Source organism: Macaca mulatta, chromosome 19 (assembly GCF_049350105.2).
Source record: "Macaca mulatta isolate MMU2019108-1 chromosome 19, T2T-MMU8v2.0, whole genome shotgun sequence".
NCBI lineage: Eukaryota > Metazoa > Chordata > Mammalia > Primates > Cercopithecidae > Macaca > Macaca mulatta.
The window spans coordinates 15,824,143-15,850,293 of NC_133424.1; the positions used below are offsets into that span (position 1 = coordinate 15,824,143).

General features: G+C 56.2%; 1 protein-coding gene and 2 long non-coding RNA genes across 10 annotated transcripts in view; 1 reads left to right on the top strand and 2 right to left on the bottom strand.

Moving 5' to 3' along the window:
- LOC144336816 (uncharacterized) overlaps window positions 1–26,151 on the top strand; it is a 177,521-nt gene that overhangs the window by 26,032 nt on the left and 125,338 nt on the right. The window lies entirely within an intron of this gene.
- Window positions 1–26,151, bottom strand: part of BRD4 (bromodomain containing 4) — a 99,903-nt gene that overhangs the window by 4,283 nt on the left and 69,469 nt on the right. For 6 of the 8 annotated variants that reach the window (XM_077978092.1, XM_077978093.1, XM_077978091.1 and 3 more), the window contains 11 exons: window positions 25,498–25,787; window positions 24,545–24,907; window positions 23,561–23,689; window positions 17,075–17,284; window positions 16,192–16,388; window positions 15,416–15,711; window positions 14,279–14,389; window positions 4,844–4,896; window positions 4,360–4,729; window positions 3,032–3,619; window positions 42–154 (listed from right to left, as the gene is read on the bottom strand). In XM_077978092.1, the coding sequence (XP_077834218.1) occupies window positions 42–154; window positions 3,032–3,619; window positions 4,360–4,729; window positions 4,844–4,896; window positions 14,279–14,389; window positions 15,416–15,711; window positions 16,192–16,388; window positions 17,075–17,284; window positions 23,561–23,689; window positions 24,545–24,907; window positions 25,498–25,787 (2,720 nt within the window). Of the gene's footprint in view, window positions 1–41; window positions 155–3,031; window positions 3,620–4,359; window positions 4,730–4,843; window positions 4,897–7,171; window positions 9,448–14,278; window positions 14,390–15,415; window positions 15,712–16,191; window positions 16,389–17,074; window positions 17,285–23,560; window positions 23,690–24,544; window positions 24,908–25,497; window positions 25,788–26,151 lie in introns of those variants that run through there. The other 2 variants (XM_077978097.1, XM_077978098.1) reach the window with 1 other exon arrangement.
- On the bottom strand, window positions 18,566–22,982 carry LOC144336807 (uncharacterized). The gene is made up of 2 exons (XR_013409125.1): window positions 21,276–22,982; window positions 18,566–20,595 (listed from the first exon to the last, which is right to left on the bottom strand). It is a non-coding gene; the product is annotated as an uncharacterized LOC144336807 (long non-coding RNA).

A 26,151-nucleotide genomic window follows, 5' to 3' on the forward strand; every position in this document is an offset into this window, starting at 1 on the left:
ACGCCTGGCCCTGGAGACTATGGCCCAGCCCTGCCCGTTACCTGCTTCTTAGGCTGGACGTTTTGCTGGGGTGGAGACTGGTGGGTCAGGCTCTGGAACTGTGACATCTGGGGGGAATGTATCATAAGCGGGGAGGGGGCTTCGCGGAGGTGACCTAGGAGAGGGGACAAGGAATATGTCAAGGGGCTGGCTTAGAGCTGCAGGCCCTGGGCCACTTGGGCCCTGAGAGAATTGTCGGGAAGGAAAAGATGGGCTGGACGGAGAACCTGCACATGCCACCCAGGCCCTGGGACAAGGGTGCATCACTCCAGCTCAAGAAAGTAAAGACCCATGCAAGAGACTGGGCCTGGTGAGGACATGACCCCTCCCCCAAAGGGCTGCGTGCCCTGTGTCCCCCTGCACGTGGGTAATAACTCAGTGTGCAGCAGGGCTTTCTGGAGCCCTGTGGCACCAGTCCTGGTGTTTGACCCTCCTGTGTGCATCAGAACCATCTGGGATGCTGTGGCAAACACAGATCCTGACACATGTGGGCTTGGCAGGGCCTGGGCCCTAATACTTTTTAACCCCACAAAGCTCAGCCTGGGTTCCTGGCCCACCTGGATGACAGCAGAGGGTGCAGGACTCAGTCCTGAGGTTGGGGATGCTCAGGACCCTCCCCATGGTCCTAATTCCCCACTCAGCCTGCACGCCCCACAGAAAAGGGAAGCCTGGAATTGGCCTCCACCTGGGCCAAGTGGGGAGCAGGCAGAACAGGGCCTGGAGCTGTCTCTTTTACGAAACAGACCAGCCTGCCACCTGCATCCAACCCAAGGCTGGGAAGGATCCAGCAGCCACAGGGACTACTGGGCTCTGAATCACAGTAAGCCAGCACCTTGAGACTGCGCAGCTGGAGGAGCTGACTCCTGCCCATTCAACACATGGCCTCTCTCTGTTGGAATCCCTGCAGGCAAGGGGCCTCACCGCCCATTGACTAGCTCCAGCTCGGGACAAGCCACACTGTCCACAAAGGAGGTTGCCTCTCTGCAATGCTTTTGCTCCCAGCCTAGCCTCACACCCATCTCCTTCCACCGTCTGCCAGCACAGGCACCCTTGGGTTCTCCAGGAGTCCTGTTGGCTGGAGGCACCTATTTTCATAGGCCTGGAGCAAACCACAATGCCCCAGGTGTGGTAGATTCTCCTGCCTCTCTAGAGCCAGGACCCACTCCTAATGCCAGAAGACATTGCAGCTGCTTGGAGCCCATATGGTGGCCAGGCCCACCCTGTCCCCGCCCACTGCCCTGTGTGGCTGGTTTTCCTGGCCTTGACGTCTCCTTCAATTCTAGCACACTGGGACCACTCTGGGCACTGCCATCTCCATTCAGTGCTGGAGGGCCCCAGGTCTGGCCCGCCAGGGATCCACAGGCACACGACTGCAACAGCTTCCCACCCACCTAGGGTGGGAAGCCTTCAGCACCTGCTGAGTCTGACCTGGGCAACAGTAGGCGCCGGGGGCTGTGGTTTATAGAAACCACCCGCCTGCTGGTGGGTTCAGAGGGTGGCTCACGGATGGCTCCTGAAAGCTGGCAGGGTGCCCAGGGATGCCTGTTAAGTCTCTCTGGGAGTCTAACAACTTGGCCTTTGGCCCGAAGCTCCCAGCATGATCCCAATCCACACTCCTCTTGATGCCCCATCCTAGCCTGTTGGGGCTCGAGTCAGGGTCAGGGACCTGAAGGAGAGCTGGCTGGAGGAGACCTGCCTCAGTCCTGGTAGGCACCCGGTGCACCCAAGTGCTGGCTCTAAATGCCTTGCATTCCGTCTATTACCCCCAAAAGGAGCCTGGTCCTGCTTCGTGTGAGAACACGCACAGCCGCACAGCTGCGAAGCCCAACACCAGTGTTTCCCGAGGAGGACAGGCAGCTGTTCCTGGCTCAGGACACGCAGCGATCCACTTGGCACCTGGCAGCTTTTTTTTTTTTTTTTTTTGAGATGGAGTCTCAATCTGTCACCCAGGCTGGAGTCCAGTGGCACGATCTCAGTTCACTGCAACCTCCGCCTCCCAGACTCAAGCGATTCTCCCGCCTCAGCCTCCCGAGTGGTTGGGATTACAGGTGCCTGCCACCACGCCTGGATAATGTTTGTATTTTTAACACAGACAGGGTTTCACTATCTTGGTCAGGCTGGTCTTGAAACTCCTGACTTCAGGTGATCCACCTGCCTTGGCCTCCCAAAGTGCTGGGATTACAGGCGTGAGCCACCGCACTCGGCCTGCACCCAGCAGCTTTTGTTGAGTTAGGAGTAATCACAGCCCTGCCTTGTTGCTGATTTGCAGGTAGCACCTGGTACACGCCCAAGACAGACAGCACCATCTACACTGTTGAGGCCAGGACCCTCCACCCTAACCCTGCAGCACCACATCAGGAGGCACTGGCCAGAACCAGCCAGGACATTTTGGTTACTGACACTTAAGTGCCCAAAAAAGGTGAGAGGGTGTGGCCTGACCAATGCTGTCAATGGGAAAAAGGTGGCCTGGACTGGACTGGAGGCTGGGAACAGGTGACGAGGACAGGTCCCGGGCGGGCTCTGAGCTGCCTTTGAGCTTCCAGCGCAGTGCTCCCCACCATGGTTCTGGCTCTCCCTGAACTTCACTACTCACTCTGCTTTCTAAGTAAGCTGCTACCTGTCTGTGATCACTGCCTCTTGGAAGCATATCCTGACCCCCTTGAGGTGGATCAGGTGCCTCCCCTGGGCCCCTAGCTTCCCCACCTAGCGAGAAGTCACCTAGCATTGTCGTGCTCCTGACTCTAAGTTCTAAGAGGGACCAGAGGAACCTTATTCCGGGCGATCTCGAGTCACAAGCAAGACAGACACCTGATATACACGCTGCAGAAAGCACCAATGACCCTTCCAGGTCCCCCTCCAAACAGCCAGACTTTGAGGCTCAGCTCTGAACCCACTGCAGCCTAAAGCATGAGTTAACCCTTCCGGCTTCCTGAGGACAAAACTACAGGCCCAGCACCAGCCTCCCTAGAGTCCATAGGTGAGGGCCACTTACCGGTTGAGTAGGGGTCCGACTTGTGGTGCCGGGGTGAATGGTGGTGCTGGATGACTTGCTGAGGCTTGGCAGGCTGCGGTGGGGGTGGCTGCTGGCCCGGGGGCTGGTGGGGGGGCTGCTGGCCCTGGGGTGGTGGGGGCTGTTGGATGTGGGTGGAGAATTGCATGGGCTGCAAGTGCACGGGCCGTGGAGGGGGCTGATGCTGCTGCTGGGGCGGGGGCTGGGGCTGGGGTGGCGGGGGTGGTGGCGGCTGCTGCTGCAGCTGCTGCTGCACAGAGGGGTGGGGTGGGGGCGGCAGGGGGGGCGGGGGCTGGGACTGCACCTTCACGGAAGGGAGTAGCGGCGTAGGGGGCTGCACCTTCTGCAGCTGCTGCAGGTACAGCTGCATCTGCATGGAGGTGAGGGGTGGGGCAGGTGGCTCTTCATCCTCCAGCAATACTTGGGGTGGTTGGGCCATGGGGGGCTGTGGGAGCAGGGGTGGTTGGGTCAACGCTGGTGACACGGCTGGGGGCCGGGCGGGCTTGGGAGGCAGGGCAGCGGCTCGGTTGCTGGGCCGTGATGGCTGCTGGGGCAGTGCGTTGTGCAAAGCTGGAACGACACAATACCGAGGCGATGAGGCCTGAGCACCTGTGGCCCCAGCCTGGCCTTTCTGCTCCATCCTGACCTCATCTGGACTCCAGTGGCCTCCTACTGGCCTCCCTCAAACTGGCACTCCCTCCCCACCTACCGTGGTCTCCCACAAACTCCAGAGCAGCAGCCAGCTTCCAGAGAGGGCTTTAGGGCAGTGTCGTCCTGCCCTATGCTCTGTGTCCCCAGCTCCTGCTCCCCATGCTCACAATGGCCCTTCAGACCTCAGTGCAGAGCTTGGTCCCTCACTTGCCCGGCCGTTGCCCAGGCCCCCAAGGAAGGTGGCCCTGTCCCCATATCCCCCAGGTGAGTGCTGTCCAGGTTCCACAGGAGGAATCGCATTGCATGAGTGCACCTCCCAACCCCTGATGAGAAAAGCTACAGAGGGGTCGCAGCTCTTCTCATCTAACATGACGCCTGGCCCAGCAGGAAAAATAAGTCAAAATCTAGATTGTTACTCAAATGATCTCAGGTGTTTTAAAAACAAAAACAAAAACAAAAATCTTCTGAATCAACTTGCAAGACCTGTCGTGAAGCATCTCCTTTAACTTCCAAGATGGCCCTGAGAAACCGTGGATCTTCCCTCTAGAGACCAGAGCCGCTGAGGCTAAGCTGCCGCCCAGCCAGAGTACTCAGACACCACATAGGCGAACCGAGGCAGGAAGGGGTCTCAGCCCACACCGGGGTGGGCCACGGCTCACCTGGAGGAGAGACCACCGCGTGCTGGTTGAGATGAGGTGGAGTGCTGTGCTCAGGCGGCTGGGGCAGGTGAGGGGGCAGCTCGGGCTGCGGCAGGTGCAGGATGGGCTGGGTGAAGTGGCCGATGGGGTCAAAGACGCTGCCTGGGAGCTGGGGCTCCAGGACGGGCACCTGGGTGGCAATGAAGGGTGGGGGCGAGGACTTCATCGCCGGGGCTGCCTGCTGAGGCATGGATGGTGGGGGAGGTGGGGGCGGCGGCTGCTGTTGCTGCTGCGGAGGTGGAGGCGGTGGGGGCTGCTGGGGAGGCGGGGGCGGCTGCTGGGGCACAGGAGCCGGGGCCTGCTGCATCTGCTGATGGTGGTGATGATGGTGCTGCAGACAGAAAGACAGACAGACAGACAGACAGGCTGATGTCAGGCAGGCAGAACCGGCCAGGGCCAGACCCAGTTTCCCACATAATGGAGGATGCCCCCTGAGCCCATGTACCTTCTTCTGCTCCCTCCCGGGGTGCCCCTTCTTTTTTGACTTCGGAGCCATCTCTGCAGAGGAAAAGAGAAGGTAGTGAGGCTCTGGGGGAGAAGGTGAGTGAGCTGGCCTTGGATGGAGAAAGAGGAAAAAACAGGGCACGTTCAGGAGGACCAGTGACCCTGAGAGAGGGCAGCCGGGTTCGAAGCGGGATGAGTTGGTCATCACGGGGGAGGGAGAGACATGCGAGGCATCACCTACCCACTTGCCTGCTGTTTTTCCTAGCAGGGACTGTGCCTGAAAAAGCCTCCCCTGCCAAGCTTCAGATCACCACAGCCGCACCGGAAGCTGAGAGCTTGCCCAACGCCTCCCACTATAAAAGGGTCAGTCACTCACTATAGGGACTGAGTGCATGGCCTGGACGGCAACCTGCTCAGTTTTCCACAACTTGTGATGGCTGCAATTGGTCACATTCATCTGACAGTTGAGAAAAGAGGGGCTCTGAGAAGGGAGGAGACTTGTCTAGGGTCACATGGCTAAAAAGCAGCTTCACAGGGGCCTCCAACTGCATGGCCCTCTGAGGCCCACTCCTTTCCATTCTCCAAGGGGAAGCAGAGAGGCTCAGCTGGGGCGAGAGCCACAGGACGGTGAGGAACATATCGGCAAGGGAGAATGCAGAGAGCCCACTCCAGGAGGAAAAAAAAAGGAGCAGGCTGGCCCCCTGGGAATGACCAGCAACTAAAGAGGTAGGTGGACCTCAGAAGTCCCTGCTTTGGGACACAGTCACCATGCTGCAGACAGAAGGCAGCATGTGCCCTCGCTCCTGTGGGCTGACAGCTTGGCACCACAGTGGGGTGGATGGGTCCAGGGTGTGTCTGCCCCGGCGAGGTGTACTCAAGAGCCAGCATGCCCACCTCTGTCCCCACCCCAGAGATTTACACTAAGGGACTTTTGCCAGCTGGATGTCCCCTCACCAAACATGGATGGTGTACAGGCCCCAGTGGGGGACATGAGCCCTCGCCAGTGCTCACGGGCTGGCAGGTCACAGTCGCCAGCCACCAGATTGGAGGCCGGGCCCATGATATGGCGCCTTTTGGATTCCTGTCACTGAGAAGCACTTCATGGCACTGCCTGGCTTCGCCTGAGCTCCTTGCCAGGGTGCTGCCTCTTGCTGCTGGTGTTGGAGGACACATGCTTTGCCCAAATCGAGGCTCCTTCCACTTGGATCTGCTTCGTGGAGGGCCACGCTAAGCTTCTGTGAGGCTTGTGGCCCTCAGTGCAGCAAGACACCAAAAGGGATGGGGAAAGACCTTGTGCCCTGTAAGAGCTCACCACTCCACACGAGACAAGACACGGACACAGACCTCAGCAGCTACAGACACACGTCCTTGTACAAATGACCAGGGGCTGCAACTGGGGACACGGGGGAACCTGGGGCCCCACCTCAAACCTGCATACAGGGCTCAGGACGCTCTGGGTCAGAGTATGACATCTGATGAGAGAGAGACTGGTGTGGGTGAGACATGCCAGAAGGGAAAGCTCGGGTAGATTTGCAGAGTCAGGGCAACAGGGAGTCTGACTGCTGTGGTGCAGCGGGGAGGAACACTGGCTGCAGAGGTTGGCGGCCACAGGACCAGTGAGACCCTGCACACTAGGGAAGCAGGAAGAAAGGCCATGGCTTCTCTCCCAGCACTAATCCCAGTGTGAGGAGGTGAAGGAGCCATGGTGTCTGGGGGCATGCTGGGCATACCTTGGAGGGGACCTGGGGCAGGAGGCGGAAGGTAGCGGGAAGCAGCAGGGCCACCGTGTGAAATCTGACTAGGAGAAGCCTCGGGGATGTGTCCAGATGCAGAGTTGAGGGAGAAAGTGTGTGTGCAAGGGAAGGACATGCTGGGGCTCGCCTGTTGTCTCGTGGCCTTGGAAGAAACCTTGTTTTTTCAGTTGTAAAAGAGGAATGGCCACTCTAACCCCTCACAGCCTGCAGGCTGTAAGCAAAGGCCCACAGGAGGAGATGTAGGGATAATGTGCAGCAGGGCCTGTGGGGATTCCAGGGGGCATGTCTCAGCTGCCTCGGAAAGGCCACAGGTAATATCCTAGGGACTTGTCTCCAGGGCCCCTTGCAAGTGCTGGGGCCCCCAGGCAAGGCAGGACTAACGAGTGGGGGAGAGGTGCACGGCAGACCCCCAGGACCAGATGTCTAAAGGGGCTGGTGGTAGAGGTAGCCCCATCTGGCCCACGTGGTCTGAGCCTTGTGTCGGAGTTACCAGTAAAAGACAAGACAGGAAGTGCACAGCTTCACAACACACCAGCCCCAAGACACCCCCACACAAAACTCTCTAGAAAGGGTTACATGAAGATGGCCTCAAGTACGGTGTGATCTTTATTCCATGACAATCTTCAACTCAACACAAATTTCATCTTTACATAGGATGGTAATTGTACAAAGAAATAAAATGTTTTTTAAAAATCCGATTAAAACACTGATTCCGCCCACCCCCCAGCCCCACTCCAATGAAGGAGGCAGGATGGAGGGTAAGGTCAGGGCAGAGGAGAGGAGTCCCCGCCTGCACTGAGTGGCCGCCTCCCGCTCCTCCTCAGGACCCACAGCCAGCTGGTGCGTTGAGGCCCGGCTGGCACTTCCTGCACAGGAGGCTGCCAACAAGGAGAAGTGAGTGGGCACTGTCCTCTCTGGCTGTTCCTGGGGCACCAAGCACAGGTGACAGCTTAAGTCTAATGTGCTTTCAAGTTCAACCAGCCCTGAGCGTTCTCTGCCAGATGGAAGCCCCATGGGCAAGGAGGAGAGGGTCCCTGGACAGTGAAGTTGAAAGGACCCTGGAGGAGAGCTGGCCTGTGGCTATGGCCCATGTGCACTGTGTGTGTGCGCGCAGTGTGTGTGTGCGCGTGTGTGTGTGTGGGGCAGGGGCAGCATGCAGGCCTGACACTGGGAATCCAGGCTGCCATTTGGTCCAAGAAAGCAGAATCTTCCCAGAAAGACAATGCCAGCAGCTCCCCAACTGTCCTGTGGGAATCTGGGCATGAAGGCTCTCCCGCCTGCCCCCGTCTCAGCCAGGCGGGACTGCAACAGGAACACAACAGGCACAGGCCAAAGGGCAGCTCAGAATAGTTTGTTTGGCAAACGGAGCTTGACTGGAAGCTGGACGCCCAGAGAGGATCAAGAGCAGCCCAGGAACTCCTGAGCATCAATGCAGGCCCCGGGAGGCTCTGGTGAGGCCAGGGCCAGCCCCTGCTTCCACAGCAAATCTGGGGCAGTTGCAGCTGCTCAAGCCCAGGGAGCTGAGGAGAGCTGCCAGGGCTCCCACGCCGGCGGGGAGCCGGCACCCGAGGGCTTGCCCATGGCGACAGCCCACTTCCAGTTTCAGAAGAAGGCAGGCCTTTAGGAAGCACCCACAATCTACACTTTAAAAAAGGAGAAAAAATGAAAAGCCCCTGAAACGCAGATGCAGTTCCTTAGGGGACTTTTCATGTCAGGCAGTTTTCTGCTGAGATGCTGGATTTGTGACCAAAAAAGGGCCGGTATTTATTTTTAGAGCAAAAAAGCCTATTAGTGCCTCTGGGAGGGCTTGGATGATGTGGCCACCCTCGCCTGCCCCAACCCCAGGGGCTGTCGTTATTCTAAGGGACTGAAGATGGGAAAAATGTTCACACCGTTAACACCAATCAAAGGTGTCCATGGGGCAGTCCCTGAGGGTCTGTGACACCCTCTCCAGTCCACCAGCCCAGATCCGCCCCCCTAGAGGAGGTGGGTGGGGTGAGGTGGGGTTGGGGGATGATGGGCCCAAGGCCCTTCACCAGTGCCTGCCCGGCAGGTCCTGCACACTGCAGCCTGGTTCCAGGAGGTACTTTCCCTATGTGACTTGAGAAGAGGGAGGCCAAAGAAACTGGGGAAATGCCCGCCAGGCAACTTAAGCTTTTGGAAATGCACGGGAACAATGGAGACGGAGGAGGAAAGACTCCAAAAGGCTTAGAGTCAGCGGTGGCTCGAGCCTTATAGGGTATCAGTGAGAAACATGCTGTGGGAAGAGCCTCACTGAGCCCTCCAGGATCTAGAGGCCTTGCCTCTAAAGCTCCCACTCCTTATCTGGGACAGCTCTAGAGGTCAGAGTGTTCTTCTACACACTGAACAAGAGCTCTCCTGGACTAATGTCACTGCGAGGTTCAGGAGGGAAGTAGTTAGGGTCCAAAGTCCCAGAAAAAGAGGGATGGGACAAAGAGAGAAAACATACTTGGGGTCTGGCTTTGCACACAGAGCAGCACCACATGAATGCATGTGTGGGGGATTGTCATCACCCTCCAGGAGATGCCACCCACCCAGAGGACCCCAGAGGACCAGGGAGGCTGGGCAGGACAGCCAGGCAGTCTTTACACAGGGAGGCCCAGGCTGCTGGCCAGGCAGGCAGCCTTCCCGAAGGCGGGACTAGGCGTGTGCTGCTGGACATGACTAATCCACCCCGGGGGACAGGCCCAGGGCTCTGAGGAATTCCATAACTTGATGGAGTCCTGTCCCTTTCACGGAAGAAAATGGACTTAAGCTATAGCTTGCTGGGAAGGAATCTGGAACTGAAGACCGTTTTATTAAGAGTCCGTGTCCAATGATTAGGCAGGACCTACGTAGAGGGAGAGAGAAACCAGTGTGAGAGAAATGGTGTGGAATGTACCATTTAAGTCACAAGAACAGAAGAACTGCAGACCGAGCCAGCCTCCTGCACCCTGGTGGCTGATGGGCACAAGAACAGCACTGGAGACTGGAGCCCTGCCCCGTGCCTGGCTAACCATAGGTAGGGACAGACCCACCACCCCCTTAGAAAGGTCACAGAGGCAGAATGCATGAGTGCCTCGGAAACCACCCCCAGCCTGTTCAGCTTCTACAGAGGGGCTTTGGCCCCCACTACCAAGCTCCACGAGTGCCCTGCCTGTCTGAGCGCACGCCGGCATTTCCTTTACTGCCCTCAAGCGGCTTCTTTTGAATTTGAGTGGTGCCCCTGCCCTGTCCCACCAGACAGGTATGGCAAGCCAACTAGGCCCCTGCTGACTTTGAGCTCATCTCACATCCAGGGGCTGCGCACTGTCTATTCTCAGGGAGGCAATGCCAGCCCTTCCGCCTGGGTCCCCAAGAAAGGAGGTACCAGAATGCAGGATCCCCAGTGGAGGGGAAAGAGCAAACAGCTTCATTTCTGCATTCCTCCAGATCCCCCAAACAAAAAGTTCAAACTCTATAAAAAGCAGAACCTATTATATACACTGTTGAAGAGGAAGAAAAAAAGAAAAAGAAACACATTAAGGAATAAAGTCTTGTCCTTTCTTTCCTTTTCTGGGGCATCCAACATGGCTCCCTGGACCAGGGAGGGGCACTGGGCTTGTTCCCACCCACGCAGCAGAGCAGATGCCTCTGCTGGAGTCACGGATGCAACCGACGTGCTACTACTCCCTGGCCCCTGAGTGCGGGCATGGGAAAAACCCGCCCACTGGCGGCCTCTCACTCCGGGCCACATTCCACAAGGCTCACCCTCACCCGCCCATGAAGCCCCAGAATCCCTCCAGCTGCAAATACTGGGTGTGTAGGGGGGAGTCACCTGCCTGTGCAGACGGAAAGGCTACTGCCCCATCTTCAAGTCTCTTCCTATTCCCCCACCTTCAGGGTTCTCACCCTTCCCCTAGGTAAGCGCCACACTGTGGAGGAGGCAAGCAGCAGACCTGGAGATGCGACTAAGTGCCTCAAAGACCCTGGGGGTCAGGAAGCTGAGGCTGGTTGTGTGGTAAGAACGCCCCATGGCCTCTGTCTGCACTTCCCAGCTCGAATCTTTCCAAAACATCAAGCATTCCTTTTTCCCCTGGAGCCATTAAGAAACACCCACACACTCCAATCCTGGGAAAAGGAAGCCAGGAGACTAAAATAGCTGGACCGCGCTCCCGCTCCAACTAGAAGACCAGACCAAAGCCCAGGAGGATCTCTCACACCTCCCTGAGACCCTGTCCCAGCCCAGGTAGCTGAGGTGAAGGGGGTATCCCTAAGAGGAATATAAGCTGTGGAGACACCTCGGCTCACAAAGACCTGTGCACGACACTTGGGAAGAGCCAGATGTCAGCAATGTGACAAGTGAAAGCTAGAAGATTCCTAGGACATGCCCTGCCCCATATGCTGGGCAGACCTAACCCCGCTGCTAATGACAGCAAAGCCACAGTACTGTCCACAGCCCACCTGGGACAGTGTCTTCCTCCAGCCTGATCCCCCCAGGTCTACAGATGCCCTAGGGGTGGTGGGAGGGGGGCATTTGTGCCCTACCCCTGCCTGTCACAATACAGAACCCTCAAGCAGCTCCAGGCTTTAGCTGGAATCACAGCTCAATGAAAGACCCCAGCCCAAGCACTAGCTGGAATCAGAGGAAGTGGTAGGGCTGGCCCACTGCACTGCATGCTGCCGGGGCAGAGGGTGGGGAATACATGGTAGCCTGGGACCCAGCTGGGAAAGCAGCACCCACCCCCGCCATCCTCCTCCTGCCTGTGTTCCGTGGCTTCCTGAACTGGAGCCTGGCCGCAGAGGACCACTCCACGCCTGCATCAGTCTACAGCATCCTGGTCTATGGATAGGTGCCAGGAGGAGTGTTCAGTATCACACCCCCCAGCCTCAATCTAGTGACTCTGTTCGGTTTCTTTTGGTGATTCATGTCTCAGGGCCGTGTCAGCGGAACTAACCCCGTAGTATAAGTGACAAAAATAGGCCCTTTCAGGAATTTCGGCTCCAATCCAAATGGAAACACAAGAACAAGGGGGGTTGGGGGAAGCTGCAAATCAATTAGGCCCCAAAATACCAAAGGGAAATAATGTTCCCCCAGCCTGACCCACTCCCCCACTAAGGCAGAGCTGCCTGTAACTGGCCATGGACATCAGGGCTGCTGGACTTCCTGGACCCAGGAGAGCAGCTGCTGAAGGAGCTACGCCCCCTCTGCCACCCCGCCCTGAGAATGCAGAGTCCTGTGCAGGACAGGGCAGGAGAAGGCTCCATTTATTGGTGCCAGGATGTGGGTTCCCGCTTCGGGATCTGCCGTACAAAACCCTAGCAGCAACCCCGCCTGAGAGCAGAAGCACCCTGCCGGCCCACGACACAGCTCACTCAGTGCACACAGAAGGCAAAGGAAAGCCCCTGCTGGCCAGGACTGCGAAGACAAAAGGGAGCCAGGCAAAACCCAAGGTGGGGAGGGTGTCTGGGAAGAGGGGAAGGCCAGAGCCCAGGCAGCTGCGTGAGTGGCCAGGGCTGGACCGCCACAGCCTGGGAGCCTGGGAGCCAGCGGCTCTGAGACAGTAAATCTCGCCCTCCTTCCCGCCAGGACAGCTGTTCCCAGGACTCTCAGATTACTTGTTGCACAATCTTTCCACTTTTTTTAAAGTGGGGGAGTGAAAAAATAATAAAATCTCAGCAGCGGGAGGAGGGGTGTGGGGCACTCACTCAGGAAGCCAGGAGCGTTCCCAACTTCTCTGCCAAAGCAGAGGAGCCCAGAAGAGGGACGCAGAGGCCAAGGGCAAAGGCCACGACCACAGACTGGAAATCAGAATATGATGTCCACAGCCCTCTAAGGTGTCTTGTCTTGTGAGGGCTAAAGTAGCAACCCCATCACAACCATGCCATGTCATTTTAGTTAATCAGGTCCCCTGACAATTTCAGCATCTGGGGTTTCCACTTGGTCACTGAGATCCTTAGATGCAAAGGCTACAAAACCTCCGGTAGGAGCAGTCAGCTAGAAAACAGGAGGTGCAAAAACTCAGAGGAAGGCAAGCTGGAGGCTCGGCTGGCACCGAAAGTGAAAAGTCAGCGGCCACCAGGAATGCTAATTGGATCCAAGAATACAGCCATTCACCCCACTCACTGTGCTGCGAGTGGGGGCCCTAGCTTCGGGTGGCAGAGCCAGCCCTATCCTGGGCAGCCATGGGGTGCAGCGCCTCCTGCTGGCTGATGGATTACAAAAGCAGTGTGGGGAGAGTGCTGGTTAGAGATGAAAGTGTGAAGGATGGCGACAGGGAAGGCCACGAGGCCAGTGAGCTGCCCAGGGCATTCTGCACAGTTGTGCTAGAGAATGTGGGCATCTGGAGTCCTGGAGGGTCTTTCAGCCCACTTCAAGGCAAGTCTCCTCACTCACCTGGGAAGCAGAGGGCACCAGGCTGTCCAAGGGAAAAGGAATACTGACGAGACCCGAGGTGCCACCTGCCCCCGCCCCATCTGTGCGCACACACCTCAGAGCAACATGGCTCTCCCCAGCTGCTGTGAGGGGTCCTCAATCTTCCTTGGCACGATCAAGTTATTTACATGCACTGATTATTGACGGTTAGCATTTATTTCTAGTTAGAATAAAATCCCAGGGATGCGACAGGCCCGTGGGAAAACATGCAGGAGTCTACTGCCAAAACACAGGTTTCCCACTGTGGATGCCCATTCCCCAGCCTGCCTGAGACCCTAGGGCCAGCTCTCAGGTGGTCTGCAGCACGCCAGCTCACTGACGCAGCTGCACCAGCCTAGTGGCAACCCCGTTGGCCATAAACACAGGATGTTAGCTCCATCGCTCAGCAGGGGCTGGTCGCCAGGCCTCCTGGGCACCATGGCTCCCTCCCTATCCTCTCCTCTGCGCCAGCCTGAGCATCTGTGCCCCTGAGAATAATGAGGAAAGTGCACACTTGGAGGAGAGCAGACCCTCTCCACTCCCACCTGGCACCCAGAATCGCTACCTGCCTCCACCTCCCACTGAGGCTGCTGCTCAGAAGGTGGGCTCTAACGCAAAACCCAGGGTCCGACGTGCAGGCCCACAGGGCTTGAAGAGAAGGGACTGTTAGTTAGAATTGCAAGAGAGACACGCCAAGTCCAGGTGCGTGTGGAGTTAGGGCAGATTCAAGAGCAGCCAACACAGCAACGAGCACACTCTGGGGAGGAGCAAGCAATGGCCGGGGCCCAGCTGATGGCAGGGGCCAGCAGCAGACTGCTCCATATCCACCAGAAACCAGCGAAGTGTCTCCCTGAAGCGGCCGCACTGCATGTGACTGTGATATGGGGAAGGCCCTAGGGACACGAAGTCTCCTCTGGGGCACAAAGCTGGGTACGGTCACCTCAAGGTCAACAGCACAGCCTGGGCCCCCATGCCCACAGTCCTCATGGCCCAGCCTCGCCACCCACCATCCAGGGCTCCACAGTGTCAACGCCCTTGGCCATCTGTCCTCCATGACCAGCCCCTGGCAGGGACAGCATGACGGACAGGCTGAGAGAATGGACACTGCTGCACAGAATGCAAGGCTATCCATGGCCCCAGGGAGACGACACAGACAGGCAGACAGAGGAACCCAGCAAGTTCTGGCATGGCCGTCTCTGGGCTCTAGCATCCTGGACACAGGACTGAGCTGGTGCCGGGCACAGGTGGGAGGAGTTTGGTAAGACACATAGGACACAAGTCACCTAACCTGTTTCGGAGTCTTCGCTGTCAGAGGAGCTGGACTCACTGGAGCTCTCCGACTCTGAGGATGAGAAGCCCTTCATCTTGGAGGAGCCGGCAATCACATCAACTTTCTCAGCTGCAACCCAAGCAATGGGAGCTGGTCAGGCAGGGCCATGGCCCAGGAGGCCGCTCTAAGCCACATGCACACCCCATCCATCTGGAGGAAGGACCAGTGAGGAGCCTGTGCACGGTGGGCCCGGGGGCTGCTCCTAATTGCCAGCTGCCACTCCCAGAACTCACGTGGCCCCACAGTTCCCATGGGTAGACTGCGGACATTGGGATTTCAAGGTTCCTTCAGTCTCTCAAAGTTCCCTTTGGGGGGTTTATCAGGGATTCAAGAGACCAAGCAGAGGGGTAATTTCCTAACACAAGGTACTGCTGGGCATGAGGCTTGGATTCTCCCAGTTACTGTTCTGACAGGGGAAGAAGAGGATCCAAAAGGAACATGCTGCCCAGAGGTAAGGCAAGGCAGGGAGAGACCCCAGGGGGTCTCTCAACACAGCTGTTCAGACACACGCCGGAATCATCATGTGGTGTGCCCCAGGTAGGGGCCCAAGGATCCCAAGAGCCAGTCTGGGCTGGGGACAAAGACTGTGCAATGCCCTGACACCGGATCCTAAGTCCTCAGAGGAAAGCCGTACGCCAAGATGAGCTGTGTGACACAAAACAGCTGCGTGGAAGAGTCCAGAAAGGATGCCACACCTAACTGTCCCTGCTAGAGAGGAACAAAGGCCGGTTCAGTGCTGCATTAACCATCGGTACACAGGTCCTGGGACCCTGCAGACCCGCCTTTCCTCCTTCCCCAAAGAGGCCAGAGGAAGACTCAGCAGCAGGCAGCCTGGGTCGAAAGCAGCTCTGGTTTAGAACACAGCTTCAGGCAACAAGGTGCAGAGGGGCCCCAGACACCACCAGTCAGAGATCTAGAAAGACACTGACAGCCTAGGGGCGAGGGTGACGTCACAACCTTTCAGAGATTTCTGTGTCAAGAATACAAATATTATAATTGGAAAAAAAAAAGCGCACAGAGAGTAGACTGAGCAAGGAGGGAAGTTACTGAGGGGACCCACAGAAGGATCCCCACGCCCAGAGGGCCCAAGCACACCTTGAGGTTTCCTTTTCTTCCGCAAACAGGAGGTGACATAGCGCTCCAGCTCACGCAGTGTGGACGGCTTCAAGGTCTCAAAGTCGATCTCAATCTCATCGGGGTTGGAGTTCTTCAGCGAGGGCTCCCGTGACTGGATGATGTGCACCACGCGGCCCAGCTTCTCGCCGGGGAGCTTGTTGATGTCCAGGCTGAGCTGCCGCTTCTCCTCATAGGACATAGGCTTGCACTTGTCCTCTTCCTCCGACTCATACGTGGGAGGGGGCTTGCTCTTCATGGGCGCTGGCTCCTTCTTGCTATGAAGGGACGATGCACACATCATCAAGAACGGGCCCCCTGAGGACGCCAGGCACTCATTCCTCCACATGTATGTTGGGGTGAAGGGGTGCCAGGGGCGCCCTTCCCATACCCCCCACCCACCGGCCTTCACAGGAAACGGGGAATTGGCAACTCAATCTCTGGGAGCACCCAGTAGAGACTGAAAGTCAACTGTGATTGCAGGCTGCCTGAGTGGGGGTTGTGCTACAGCCCCATCCTTGCCGCCCATCCCCCTCAACGAAACATGGTGAGCTCCGAAGGCTCATCCTACAGAAAGGGGCAGAGACAGTGCAGCTAAGTCCTGTGTGCAAATGGCCACCAGCCTGGCCTGTGGAGTCACGCTGCAGAGGGGCAGCCTCCGCACCCAACGAGGACGGGGAGGGGCAGTGGCCCACACAGTCTCAGAGCAGGCCCTGGAAGGAGAGTCCCCACCCAGGGCAAACTCAGGGGACACAGACCTCGCACTGCTGTTGCTATTATTTTTCTTTGTCTTTTTGGGAGGAGGTTCCTTGGCTTTGCTTTTTTTATTCTCTTCCACTTCCTCTTTCCTTTTGTGCTTTTCTTTTTTCTTTTCCTTCTTGTCTTTCTCCTTTTTCTTTGGTTTGTTCTGCTGGGGCTGAGAGAGGGCTGCAAGCTGCTCGTGCACGGCTTTGAGCTATGGACCAGACAGACAAGACACACACTCAGGGCTAAGACCACTTTTCTGTCACCCAAGACCCAGGCGACTGCTCCAAAAAACATGCACCTGGGGCATCAGGGTGTGTAGGGGAGGCAGGGGGAGGGAAGGCCCCCAGCTCTGCACCTGTCATGTTAACCAGATTCCTAACAAGCCTATCTCCACCCATTCCCTCAACTCCAAAGATTGCCAGTGTCCTCCTCAACAGAGGAGCTGATCAAGCCGACAGACACTAAGTCTCACAGCCATCCTGATCCCAGAAGGAGGGCCCCTAAGAAGCTAACTAAGAGCATACAGACACGTCAGGCACGAAGGGCCTGATGACTGGCTATAGGGAGAGGAACAACCAGGTAGCCCCAGGAGAGGCGAACATCCTGGCTCAACCTCCTCCTTCCAGACATTGAAAGGATCAAGCCACCTCCTCTCTGCCCAGAAAATGGCCACGTCACTCCCCATCCCCAACTGCAAGCTCAACACAAATATCACACATACGTGCATGATCAACATGCACTTGACCTAGCAGAGGGGAAAAGGCCACAGGCGGTCCAGTGAAAATTCTGCTCCCTTGGGAACTCAGAGCCAAGAATATCTCTTAGAAACTTCGGGGGAGGCCACCCTGGTCCATGGACTCTGGGGATTAAGAATGGAGCCACCAACATCCTCACCTGCTCCTGGAGCTCAGCTAGCCGCTGGGCTCGCTCCTCCTCAGAGTCATCAGTCGAACTGTCACTGTCCGAGGAGCTATCGCTGCTGCTGTCGCTGGACGAGGGCGGGGCCACAACCTTGGTGGGAGGGGGCACTGCCGGGGAGGACACGGCCACCACTGGTTCCTCAGGCTCATCTGGCATCTTGGCAAAGCGCATTTCGAATACATCCTGGTGAGAGAAAGACACGCTGTGAGGGCTGCTGGGTACCCAGGCCGCAGCCTAGCATCACCTGGCCTCACTGGCTGCTGGGGCCAACTCAACAGAAACCAACCGAGGGCGAAAGAGGATGGTGATCCTCTCTGCCGCCAAGATGGGGGGAAGGGCCTCCGAAAACTCTTGCAACACTCCTCTCAAATCTCACTTTGAAGAGCAAGGTGGTCCAGATGTAGCCAGGCACTTACTCCCTAGAGAACACAGCCAAGGTAAAGACATGAGACCCAGGCCACCAAGGCAGCCAGCCCACTGAAGTCTGGGGGTGCTTGACAGATGGCACTGGGTCAAGGGCACCCCCAAACCGCAAAACAGCCAAAGCTCCCGCCAGGTGCGTGGTGGGGAGCAGGAGTCTGTGGCTTGAGAGGGTGTTCCAGGCAGAAGACACAGCACGTGCAGAGGTCCCTGGTGGGAGTGTGCCTGCCACAAGCACACCTCCTCTAGGGGACTAGGCTCTGTTGTAGCAGACACGGCTCTAAGTTGGTCTCCTCATTCCTCAGATCGTCCCTGCAGCACTTAACCAAGCAGGGCTGCACCACTGGAGGAGGCACCTCCAGCGCACGCGGGACAAGGTAAGAGAAGTTTAGGCAGCAGGTGTGGGGCACTGAGGACAGGCTGCAGGAGGGAACCACTGTGCGCAGGAGACCCTAAGACCTTTCAACCTAAGATCCAGTAATTAGATGGAACCACATGGGGTCATGTAGCTCAGGGAACAGCAGCCACACATGGACGCTGGGTCTGGCCACACATACTGCCAGCCAGCTAAGTCCCTGCCCTACCCTGGGGGCGCTGTGCTCAATCCAGTGATGGCTCAGGACAGAGGCAGAAGCACAGGCCTCGCTTCCCAGCAGAATTCTGGGACCTGCTTTAAACCAGGAATAAACTGATCATCGTGGAAACACACCATGGCAAGGACCTTCCCCCAAATGTGTGTCAATGCTTCAGAGAGGACCGTAGCCCTGGAACCCCATCCTGATGGCTCAGGAAACACTCCTTGAGGCTTCCTCTCCCACGCTGCTGGAGCAGACATCCCATATAACTGTGGTGTTGATTCCCTCCCCTCCAGGCCACACGGAGCATGACTTCCTTTAGCCAGTAACTTTCTTTCTTTTTATTGAGACAGTCTCACTCTGTCACCCAGGTTGGAGTGCAGTGGCGCAATCTCAGCTCACTGTAACCTCTGCCTCCCAAGTAGCTGGAATTACAGGCACACACCACCATGCCCAGCTAATTTTTGCATTTTTAGCAGAGACAGCGTTCTACCACGTTGGTCAGGCTGGTCTCCAACTCCTGATCTCAACAGATTCACTTGCCACGGCCTCCCAAAATGTTGGGATGACCAGCGTGAGCCACTGCGCCTGACCCAGTAACTTTTTCTTTCTTTCTTCCTTCTTCTTTTTGGAGATAGGGCCTTGCTCTGTTGCCCAGAGTGGAATGCAATCAGTGGCTCAATCATGGCTCACTACAGCCTCATCTTCCTGGGCTCAAGAGATCCTCCTGCCTCAGCCTCCTGAGTAACTGAGACCACCATGCCAAGTTTTTGTGCAGACAGGGTTTTGCCATCTTGCCCAGGCTGGTCTCCAATTCCTGGGATCAAGGGATCCTCCCACGATGTGGCCTAGAATGTAGCCTGAGGCCTACAGTGAAAAGTGCCAGGATTACAGGCATGTGCCACTGCACCCTGCAAATAACTTTATTCAGAAATAACTCCTTGAGCAGGTCTGAGGCAAGGAAGAAGATACACAAGAAGGGATGACCAGAGACCATCACCAGTTAACCTGCCAGGAGTAGGGCCCAAGGAGGAAAAGGTGGGGGGTTTCACATCAGACTGGAGGCCCTAGTGAGAGAGTAAGACAGATGCCTAGCCCTGCAGCACCCAGCTATGTGCCAGGTGGGTAGTGTTCTGGATGTGGGTGGTCTGAGGTCCCAAAATGACTCCAAGAGGCAGCTGGGGCCACAAGAGCTTCTGGAAGAGCCAGGCCTGCTGCCAAGCAGCAGGGAGCAGGTTAGAGAAGTGGGCCTCAGAAGTGTCAAGACATCATGAAGGGAGATAATCAGCTCTGCCTCCCAGGACAGAGGGAGTGCCCTCTACTGAGTGGTAGCTACTGCAGTGAACTAGTCTGTAAGCCTGGGCCAGCTTTGAGACATGAGGATGTCCTTGTTCCTCCCCACCAAGTGATGACTGCTGTGTAAATGGTGGGGTGGGGGCGTATAGCATTCACTCTGAGGCCTCCTTCCATTCCCTGGGTGCCCATGGCCCTGGCTCTCCAAAGGCCCCAGGAACAAAGAGCAAAGAATACAAGACACAAAGCCAGCTGGGATGAGAAACTAACATTGGTGGGACTGGGAACTGCCAGCTTCCTGGCGTGTCCAGTTGCGTGACCCCGTCATCCTTCACTTTCTCTTGGACGTGAGAACTGCTGTTGTAGCCTGAGTGGAGGGCACCCTGGGAAATCCACAAGCCAGTGGGCCCAGGGCTGCTGTAGGAAAACCTTGCTGTGTGGCTGCAACACTCACATGTCCCCAAGTAACAGCTTGATGGTAAACAGCAATGACAAGTTCCCTGTTCAAGGAGCTCACACTCTAGTTGGAAACAGAAAACCGAATGAATACATGGCAGCAATGGGTTGCCATGAGCTGGAAGTGTGCTAAGACCTAAGAGTGAAAGAACACAGTCAGGGGTGCTGTGGGGCCAGCGAGAGGAGAGTAAAACCTGATTCAAGATGCACCCAGGGCAAGCCTCTCACAAGGGAGGATGGTGATGGTGAGGGGTAGCAGGCACCAGCATCCACCATGGAACACTGAGTGCAAGCATTCTGTTGGACTGACAGAGACCCAGCTGAGGCCCAGCTCCCTGCCCGGCATCCCATAACCTACACCCCACTCCTCTGGAGGTCTGGCTCTGAGGTCATGCTTCTCAGTTTCAGCACACCCCACTGGTTTCAGACAAGTATCTTGGCTGTCAGGCTGTGGAACACAGGTTTTCTCAAGGACCTCAGAATTTAGAGGCTGAGAGAGAAAAATAAAGTGGCTCCTTTTCCAAGTAACTTTCCAGATAAATCCCACTTCTTGGGCCCAGCCAAATTAAGAGACCCAATTAAGCAGGTCCCAACAGGTCTTGAAGAGGTGAGCAAGGGCTGGGGCTTTGTCCCTCCCCTTATCTGATGGAGAATTTGCTCTCTACCCCATGTTGATGCAGAGAAAGTAGAGAGAAGTAAGAAAAACAAAGGCTGAAATGCCACAAACACAACTGCCCACTGAAGAGAAGCCTGCCCTGGAACCCTCCACATCAACTCTGCTGCTCAAAGAGAAACACCTCCGCCAAGCACTGGCAGAGAGGTACCCCTCCCCAGGGCAGGCAAAGCAGGCTGGGCCAGAGGCAGCCCACCCACAGCAACCCCTACCCCTTGCCTGCACTGGGCCCCCCTTAAGAGTGAGGCCTGTGTCTACTCCAGTCCAGCACCTGTAGCCCGTGTGTAGAAGAAACTCTTCTGCTGCAGGGTCTGTGGTGTGACAGACATCCCAGTGGCCTTGGTAAACTCTACATTCAGGCAGGTTTCCCAGAAGAAGAAAAATGCAAAAAACACTTAAAACCCAAAAATCTTTGTTGGAGAAAATCTGTGAAAAGGAGGTGGCTCCAGGGTGCAGGAGAGGACAGGAAAAATGAGATAAAAATGAAGAAGAAAGGGATAGAATGCATCAGAAGGTGCTTTCTCTTTTCTTTCTCTTAGTAAAGTAGCTCAAAACAGTCACCTGTGGTGCTGGGAGAGAATCTGTTTCTGCTGAGTTCTTCCTGTGAGGGTAGATGAAGGGCATGGGTATCAACGTGGGCAGTGTGGGCAAAAGCTGTGCCCCTGTCTTCTCAAGAGAGTGGGAGAGAGGGAGCGATGGAGGAGCTTAAGGCACAAATCTGAGGGCGCCACTGCCACTGGGCGGCACTGAACAAAACCTGCATTCAAATTTAAAAGCCTGGCCGGGCATGGTGGCTCACGCCTGTAACCCCAGCACTTTGGGAGGCTGAGGCAGGCGGATCACGAGGTCAGGAGTTCAAGACCAGCCTGACCAATATGGTGAAACCCCGTTTCTACTAAAAATACAAAAATTAGCTGGGTGTATTGGTGGGCGCCTGTAATCCCAGCTACTCAGGAGGCTGAGGCAGGCAGGAGAACTGCTTGAACCCAGGAGGGGGAGGTTGCGGTGAGCTGAGATCGTGTCATTGCACTCCAGCCTGGGCGACAGAAAGAGACTCCATCGCAAAAAAAAAAAAAAAAAAAAAGGAAAGAAATTTAAAAGCCTCAACTCCTTCAAGGATGGGAAATGCAAACATGAATGATGAAGGGGCAATGTTATTTGTGAAGAAGGCACACAGACACTACCAAAGTGAAGAGAGGGCAACAACTCCCCAAGTCACAGAAAATAAAACTAAGGAACAGGCCAGGTGCCATGGCTCATGTCTGTAATCCTGGAAGTTTGGGAGGCTGAAGTGGGTGGATCACCTAAGCCCAGGAGTTTGAGACCAGCCTGGGCAACACAGTGAGACACCATGTCTACCAAAAAATACAAAAATTAGCCAGGCATGGTGGCACACGCTCACTGTTCTAGCTATTTGGGAGGCTCAACTGAGCACAGCAGGTTGACGCTGCAGTAAGCAGAATGAGACCCCGTTTCAAAAAAAAAAAAAAAACAAACCCTAACAAAAAGTAGAAACAAAAAGCCCCAAGCCTGAGCATGCATTTAAATAACAAGAGACACATTCATACTAGTAAGAAAGAGCCCAACAAACTTCACAAGGGAAGTGTTTATCCTACCTCAAGAGTTTGAGCACGTGTCCTCTGAAGCCAAGGCAGCCCCTGATCCACGGAGAACAGGAGACACAGTGCCTTGGGTCCAGTGGGAGCAGGTATGGGGTGCTATGGTGGGGAGTCTGGGACAACACGAGGACCTAGTACAGCTAGGAGGCAAGCAGGCAGTGGGGCTCTGGTGACCTCTGCCTGGCACAGATCTGCAGGTCACCAAAGGCTTTCCAAGTCCTCACTTCTGCCCTGGAAGCAGATGGCTGTGAGAGGCAGGAGTGCAGAAGTCTGCTGAGGCCTACAATGAGCACACCAGCACCTCATGACGGCAGGTGGCCCCGCCCACAGCCTGCTCTGACCTTGAGAACAGAAGCAACCCATGGCCTCGGGGAGAAGAGGCTGGGAATTTTTATGATCATTTATCTACAGTTTTAAATAATTTAAAAAAGAAGATGGGTCTGTAATCCCAGCACTTTGGGAGTCCGAGGCAGGTGGAACACTTAAGCCCAGGGGTTCCAGAACAGCCTGTGCAACATGGCAAAACCCCACCTCTTTAAAAGAAAAGAGGCAAAATTAGTTGGGCACGGTGGTGCAAGTCTGTAGTCCCAGCTACTCGGGAGGCTGAGGTGCGAGGATCGCTTGAGCCTAGAAGGCAGAGGCTGCCGTGAGCTATGATTGTGCCACTACACTCCAGCCTGGGTGACAGAAGGAGACCCTGTCTGTTTCCAATAATTAAGACGGCCCCCCCACCCACACACACAAAAAAAGATGATAGTACTAAATATTGACTTTATTCTCCAAAATTTTTAACCCAATCTTATTAACCAAAGAAAGCCGTTTTTTTAAACTTACATATTTTTCCTTTTTTAAAAAAACAATAGTTTACACATCTATGCTGTCATCTCCCCTCCCCGTCCACACGTGTATTTCACATTGTACACCACCCAGGCTCTCAACTTGAAGGAAGTGGCCCAGGACCCCCCATCAGAATTGTGGCCATGTGGAAAAACAACCACTCTGCAGCTAGAAGGCTCTTAAGGCTCTGGTGGAAAGATGTCCACAGTGCAGATGTCCTCAGCTCACAACTGTGACAGCGCCTACTTGGCAAGAGTGCCCCCCACCCCCGAACCACTTGAGACAGGTGTGTTTTGTAGGAGAGACTGGGCCATGCACAACACACACCTGCTCTTCCAGCCAAAAGCAAATGAGTGCTGGCGGATGATGGGGGAGGGGGCCTGCAGTGGAACACCCACTCTGCTTTAACTGAATAATCTCAACTTAAAATATGTACACTAGGCTGAGTTTAGGCACTTTTTTAAAGCAACATGGCATTATCCCAAGGAAAGTGACAGAAAAAAAACTGCCAAGGCCCACAGAGATGTGATCCCACGAGGACCTCAGCTCGCTCTGCTGAGGGTGGCTGTGCCCTCCCAAGCCTCACCTGGAGCTTGCGGGCCATGGCCACCACCTCGTGGTCAGGAGGGTTGTACTTATAGCAGTTGGAGAACATCAATCGGACGTCAGCACCAAACTCCTGAGCATCACGGTACTCACGGGCCTCCAGTTTAGACTGGAAAACAAGACAGGTCCCTGTTAGCTGTGTCTGCCCAAGTGACCATGGAGAAGTAACTGGCAGCAGACGAAAGAGCTGCCTAGAGGAGCAAGTTGGTTTCTTGGCTCTCAGTTTTGTCAAGACTCTAGTGGGGGACAGGCCATCATCCCAGTTCTCAGCCTCAGGGCTGGGACTGGCCCTGCCAGCATCCCAGCTCATCTGCCTGGCTCACAGGCAGGTAGACTCAGAACCCACAGGAGGTGGAGCCTGAGCCAGAACTGAGGGGGAGAACTGATGGAGAGGGCTGGGCCCAGCTCATCATGATGACACAGTACAGGAGCTCGTCAAACGGACACAGCACTGTTCTTTGCTCTGCCTGCCCCATGTTTGGGACTCCACTCCCAGAAGAAGACACACGTAGTTAAGTTTTAAAACCAAAAAGGTCTCAAAACACTATGGTGAAAATGTCGGCACTTACAGCGTGCCTCCCACACAGAGGAGATAGCAAGGCCTTCCCCACCACAAAGAGGCTGGCAAGGCCGCCAAGTCCCAAACTCTCATGGAGCATCTACTGTGTGGGCAAGGTACCCGGGGCCCCGGGCAACCAAGGCCAGAGGGCTTGTCTTGCTTTTCCTCAGACTAGGGGAAGGGGTAGCACAGCCATCCACAGCCACAATGGCCAAGCACAGGGTCTCAGAGCACGTCCCACAGTGGCCAGCAGGGGGCGCTCAGTTTCTTCGAGTTGACAGGAAAAGCCCACGCAGCCACCGTTCCAGGCCTAGGCCTCCTCTTGGACTGGAAAGGCTAGGAAGGCTCTGATGTGGAGGGACAGCCTGCCCACCTTGTCCCTCCACTCAGGCACATCTCGCTCACCTTGATTGTGCTCATGTCCATGGGGTGCTTGATGATGTCACAGTAGTCGTGCAGGCCCAGCGCCTCCACGTCCACAGGCTTGTAGAAGGGCCAGGCATAGGCGGCGTGCTTCTTGGCAAACATCTCCTTGAGGATGCCGCTGCAGCACTTGAGCTGCTCTGAGACCTTGCTGCTCTTCTCTGGCGCTGGGTGCTGCTGAGAGTCGGGCACGTCCTTCTTTGGAGGTTTCACAGGCCGGCTGCTCTCCCGCCGCTGGCCCAGCTTGGTGGTCTTGGGCTCCGGGGGCAGTGAGGGTGGCTCGTGAATGGGGTCGATGGTGGTGGGGGTGGTGGTGTCTGCTTTCCTCTTCACTCCTTTCTTTGTCTGCCAAGAACACGGACGCCAACAGGCACAGTCAGAAGTGGCAGCCAGCACAGCTGCCCTCAGGGTCACCCCCAAAGCCATGCCCTGTCTAGGGGCCCGACATTCACGCAGGATGGACCCAAAGATAACTGCACAGGCAAAGGGCCAAGGACAGGCAGACGGTGTCCCACCACTCTGCTCTGCAGCTGGGACAGGACCTGCCTGTGGCAGGAGAAAGCATAAAACTGTGTGCTCACTTGGAAGCCAAGGGACCTCTGGAGGCTGCTTACTACCTAACACTAGGGCCTCTTCCCAAGTGCCCAGGGGAGGCACAATTCAGAGACTATTTAGATGGCACATCTGCAAATATGTACAGTCTAAATTAGAGAGGGGCAGGGGGGCAGGAACCCACTAGGAGGTGTGACACAATTATGGGATCTTTTGAGTCAGCAGGGCAGCTGCTTCTGGGCTGCAATTTCAACACAGCAAGATCTCCCCAGAAACACCCACCAGTGCCCAGGACCCAGGACAGGCTTTGTGTAAAGCATGGGCAAGGACAGGGTTGCTCTCCTCCCTGGTGACAGCAGCCCTCCAGAGTCCAGGACACTCACCTTCACAGGCTGTGGGGTGGCTGCGATGATAGGTGGGTGGCTCTGTACAGGCTGGGGAGCTGGAGCGGGTGGGGGTTGTGGCTGGGGGGGCACCGGCGGGGGTGTCTGCAGTGGCTGGGGAGGCACCACTGTCATGACAGGGGTCTGGACGATGAGGTCTGGGGTGACGGCAGGGAAGGGGTGAGGCGTGGCCTGCACAGGAGGAGGATTCGGCTGAGGGGTCTGGGTCTGCGGAGGAGTTGATGCTTGAGTTGTGTTTGGTACCGTGGAAACGCCAGGTTTTGCTGTCCCTACGAATCATAAGAAGACAGGGAGTTACAGGCCATGCTAACGTCCACACGCTGGTTGACCTTGTGGGGACACACAGCACACACAGTGAGCGCACATCTGCGTGCTGCATTTGCCTGAGAGATGAACATCCCAGACTCCACTCTGCCAAACCCGTCCACCTGTCCCTGGGGCTCAGAGAACAGCAGAAAACCGCACTTCTCATTTCCTAGGGCGTCCTGGCTGCAACTCCCAACTCAGGCACAAAGACCCCTTCATGAAGCCTGGAGGCCTAGGCTCAAGGAGCAGGAAGCACACGCTGACAGGGGACAGAGAGCGGGAAAACACTCAGAGCTTCCAGGCACAGCTGCCCTTGTTCCCAGAAGC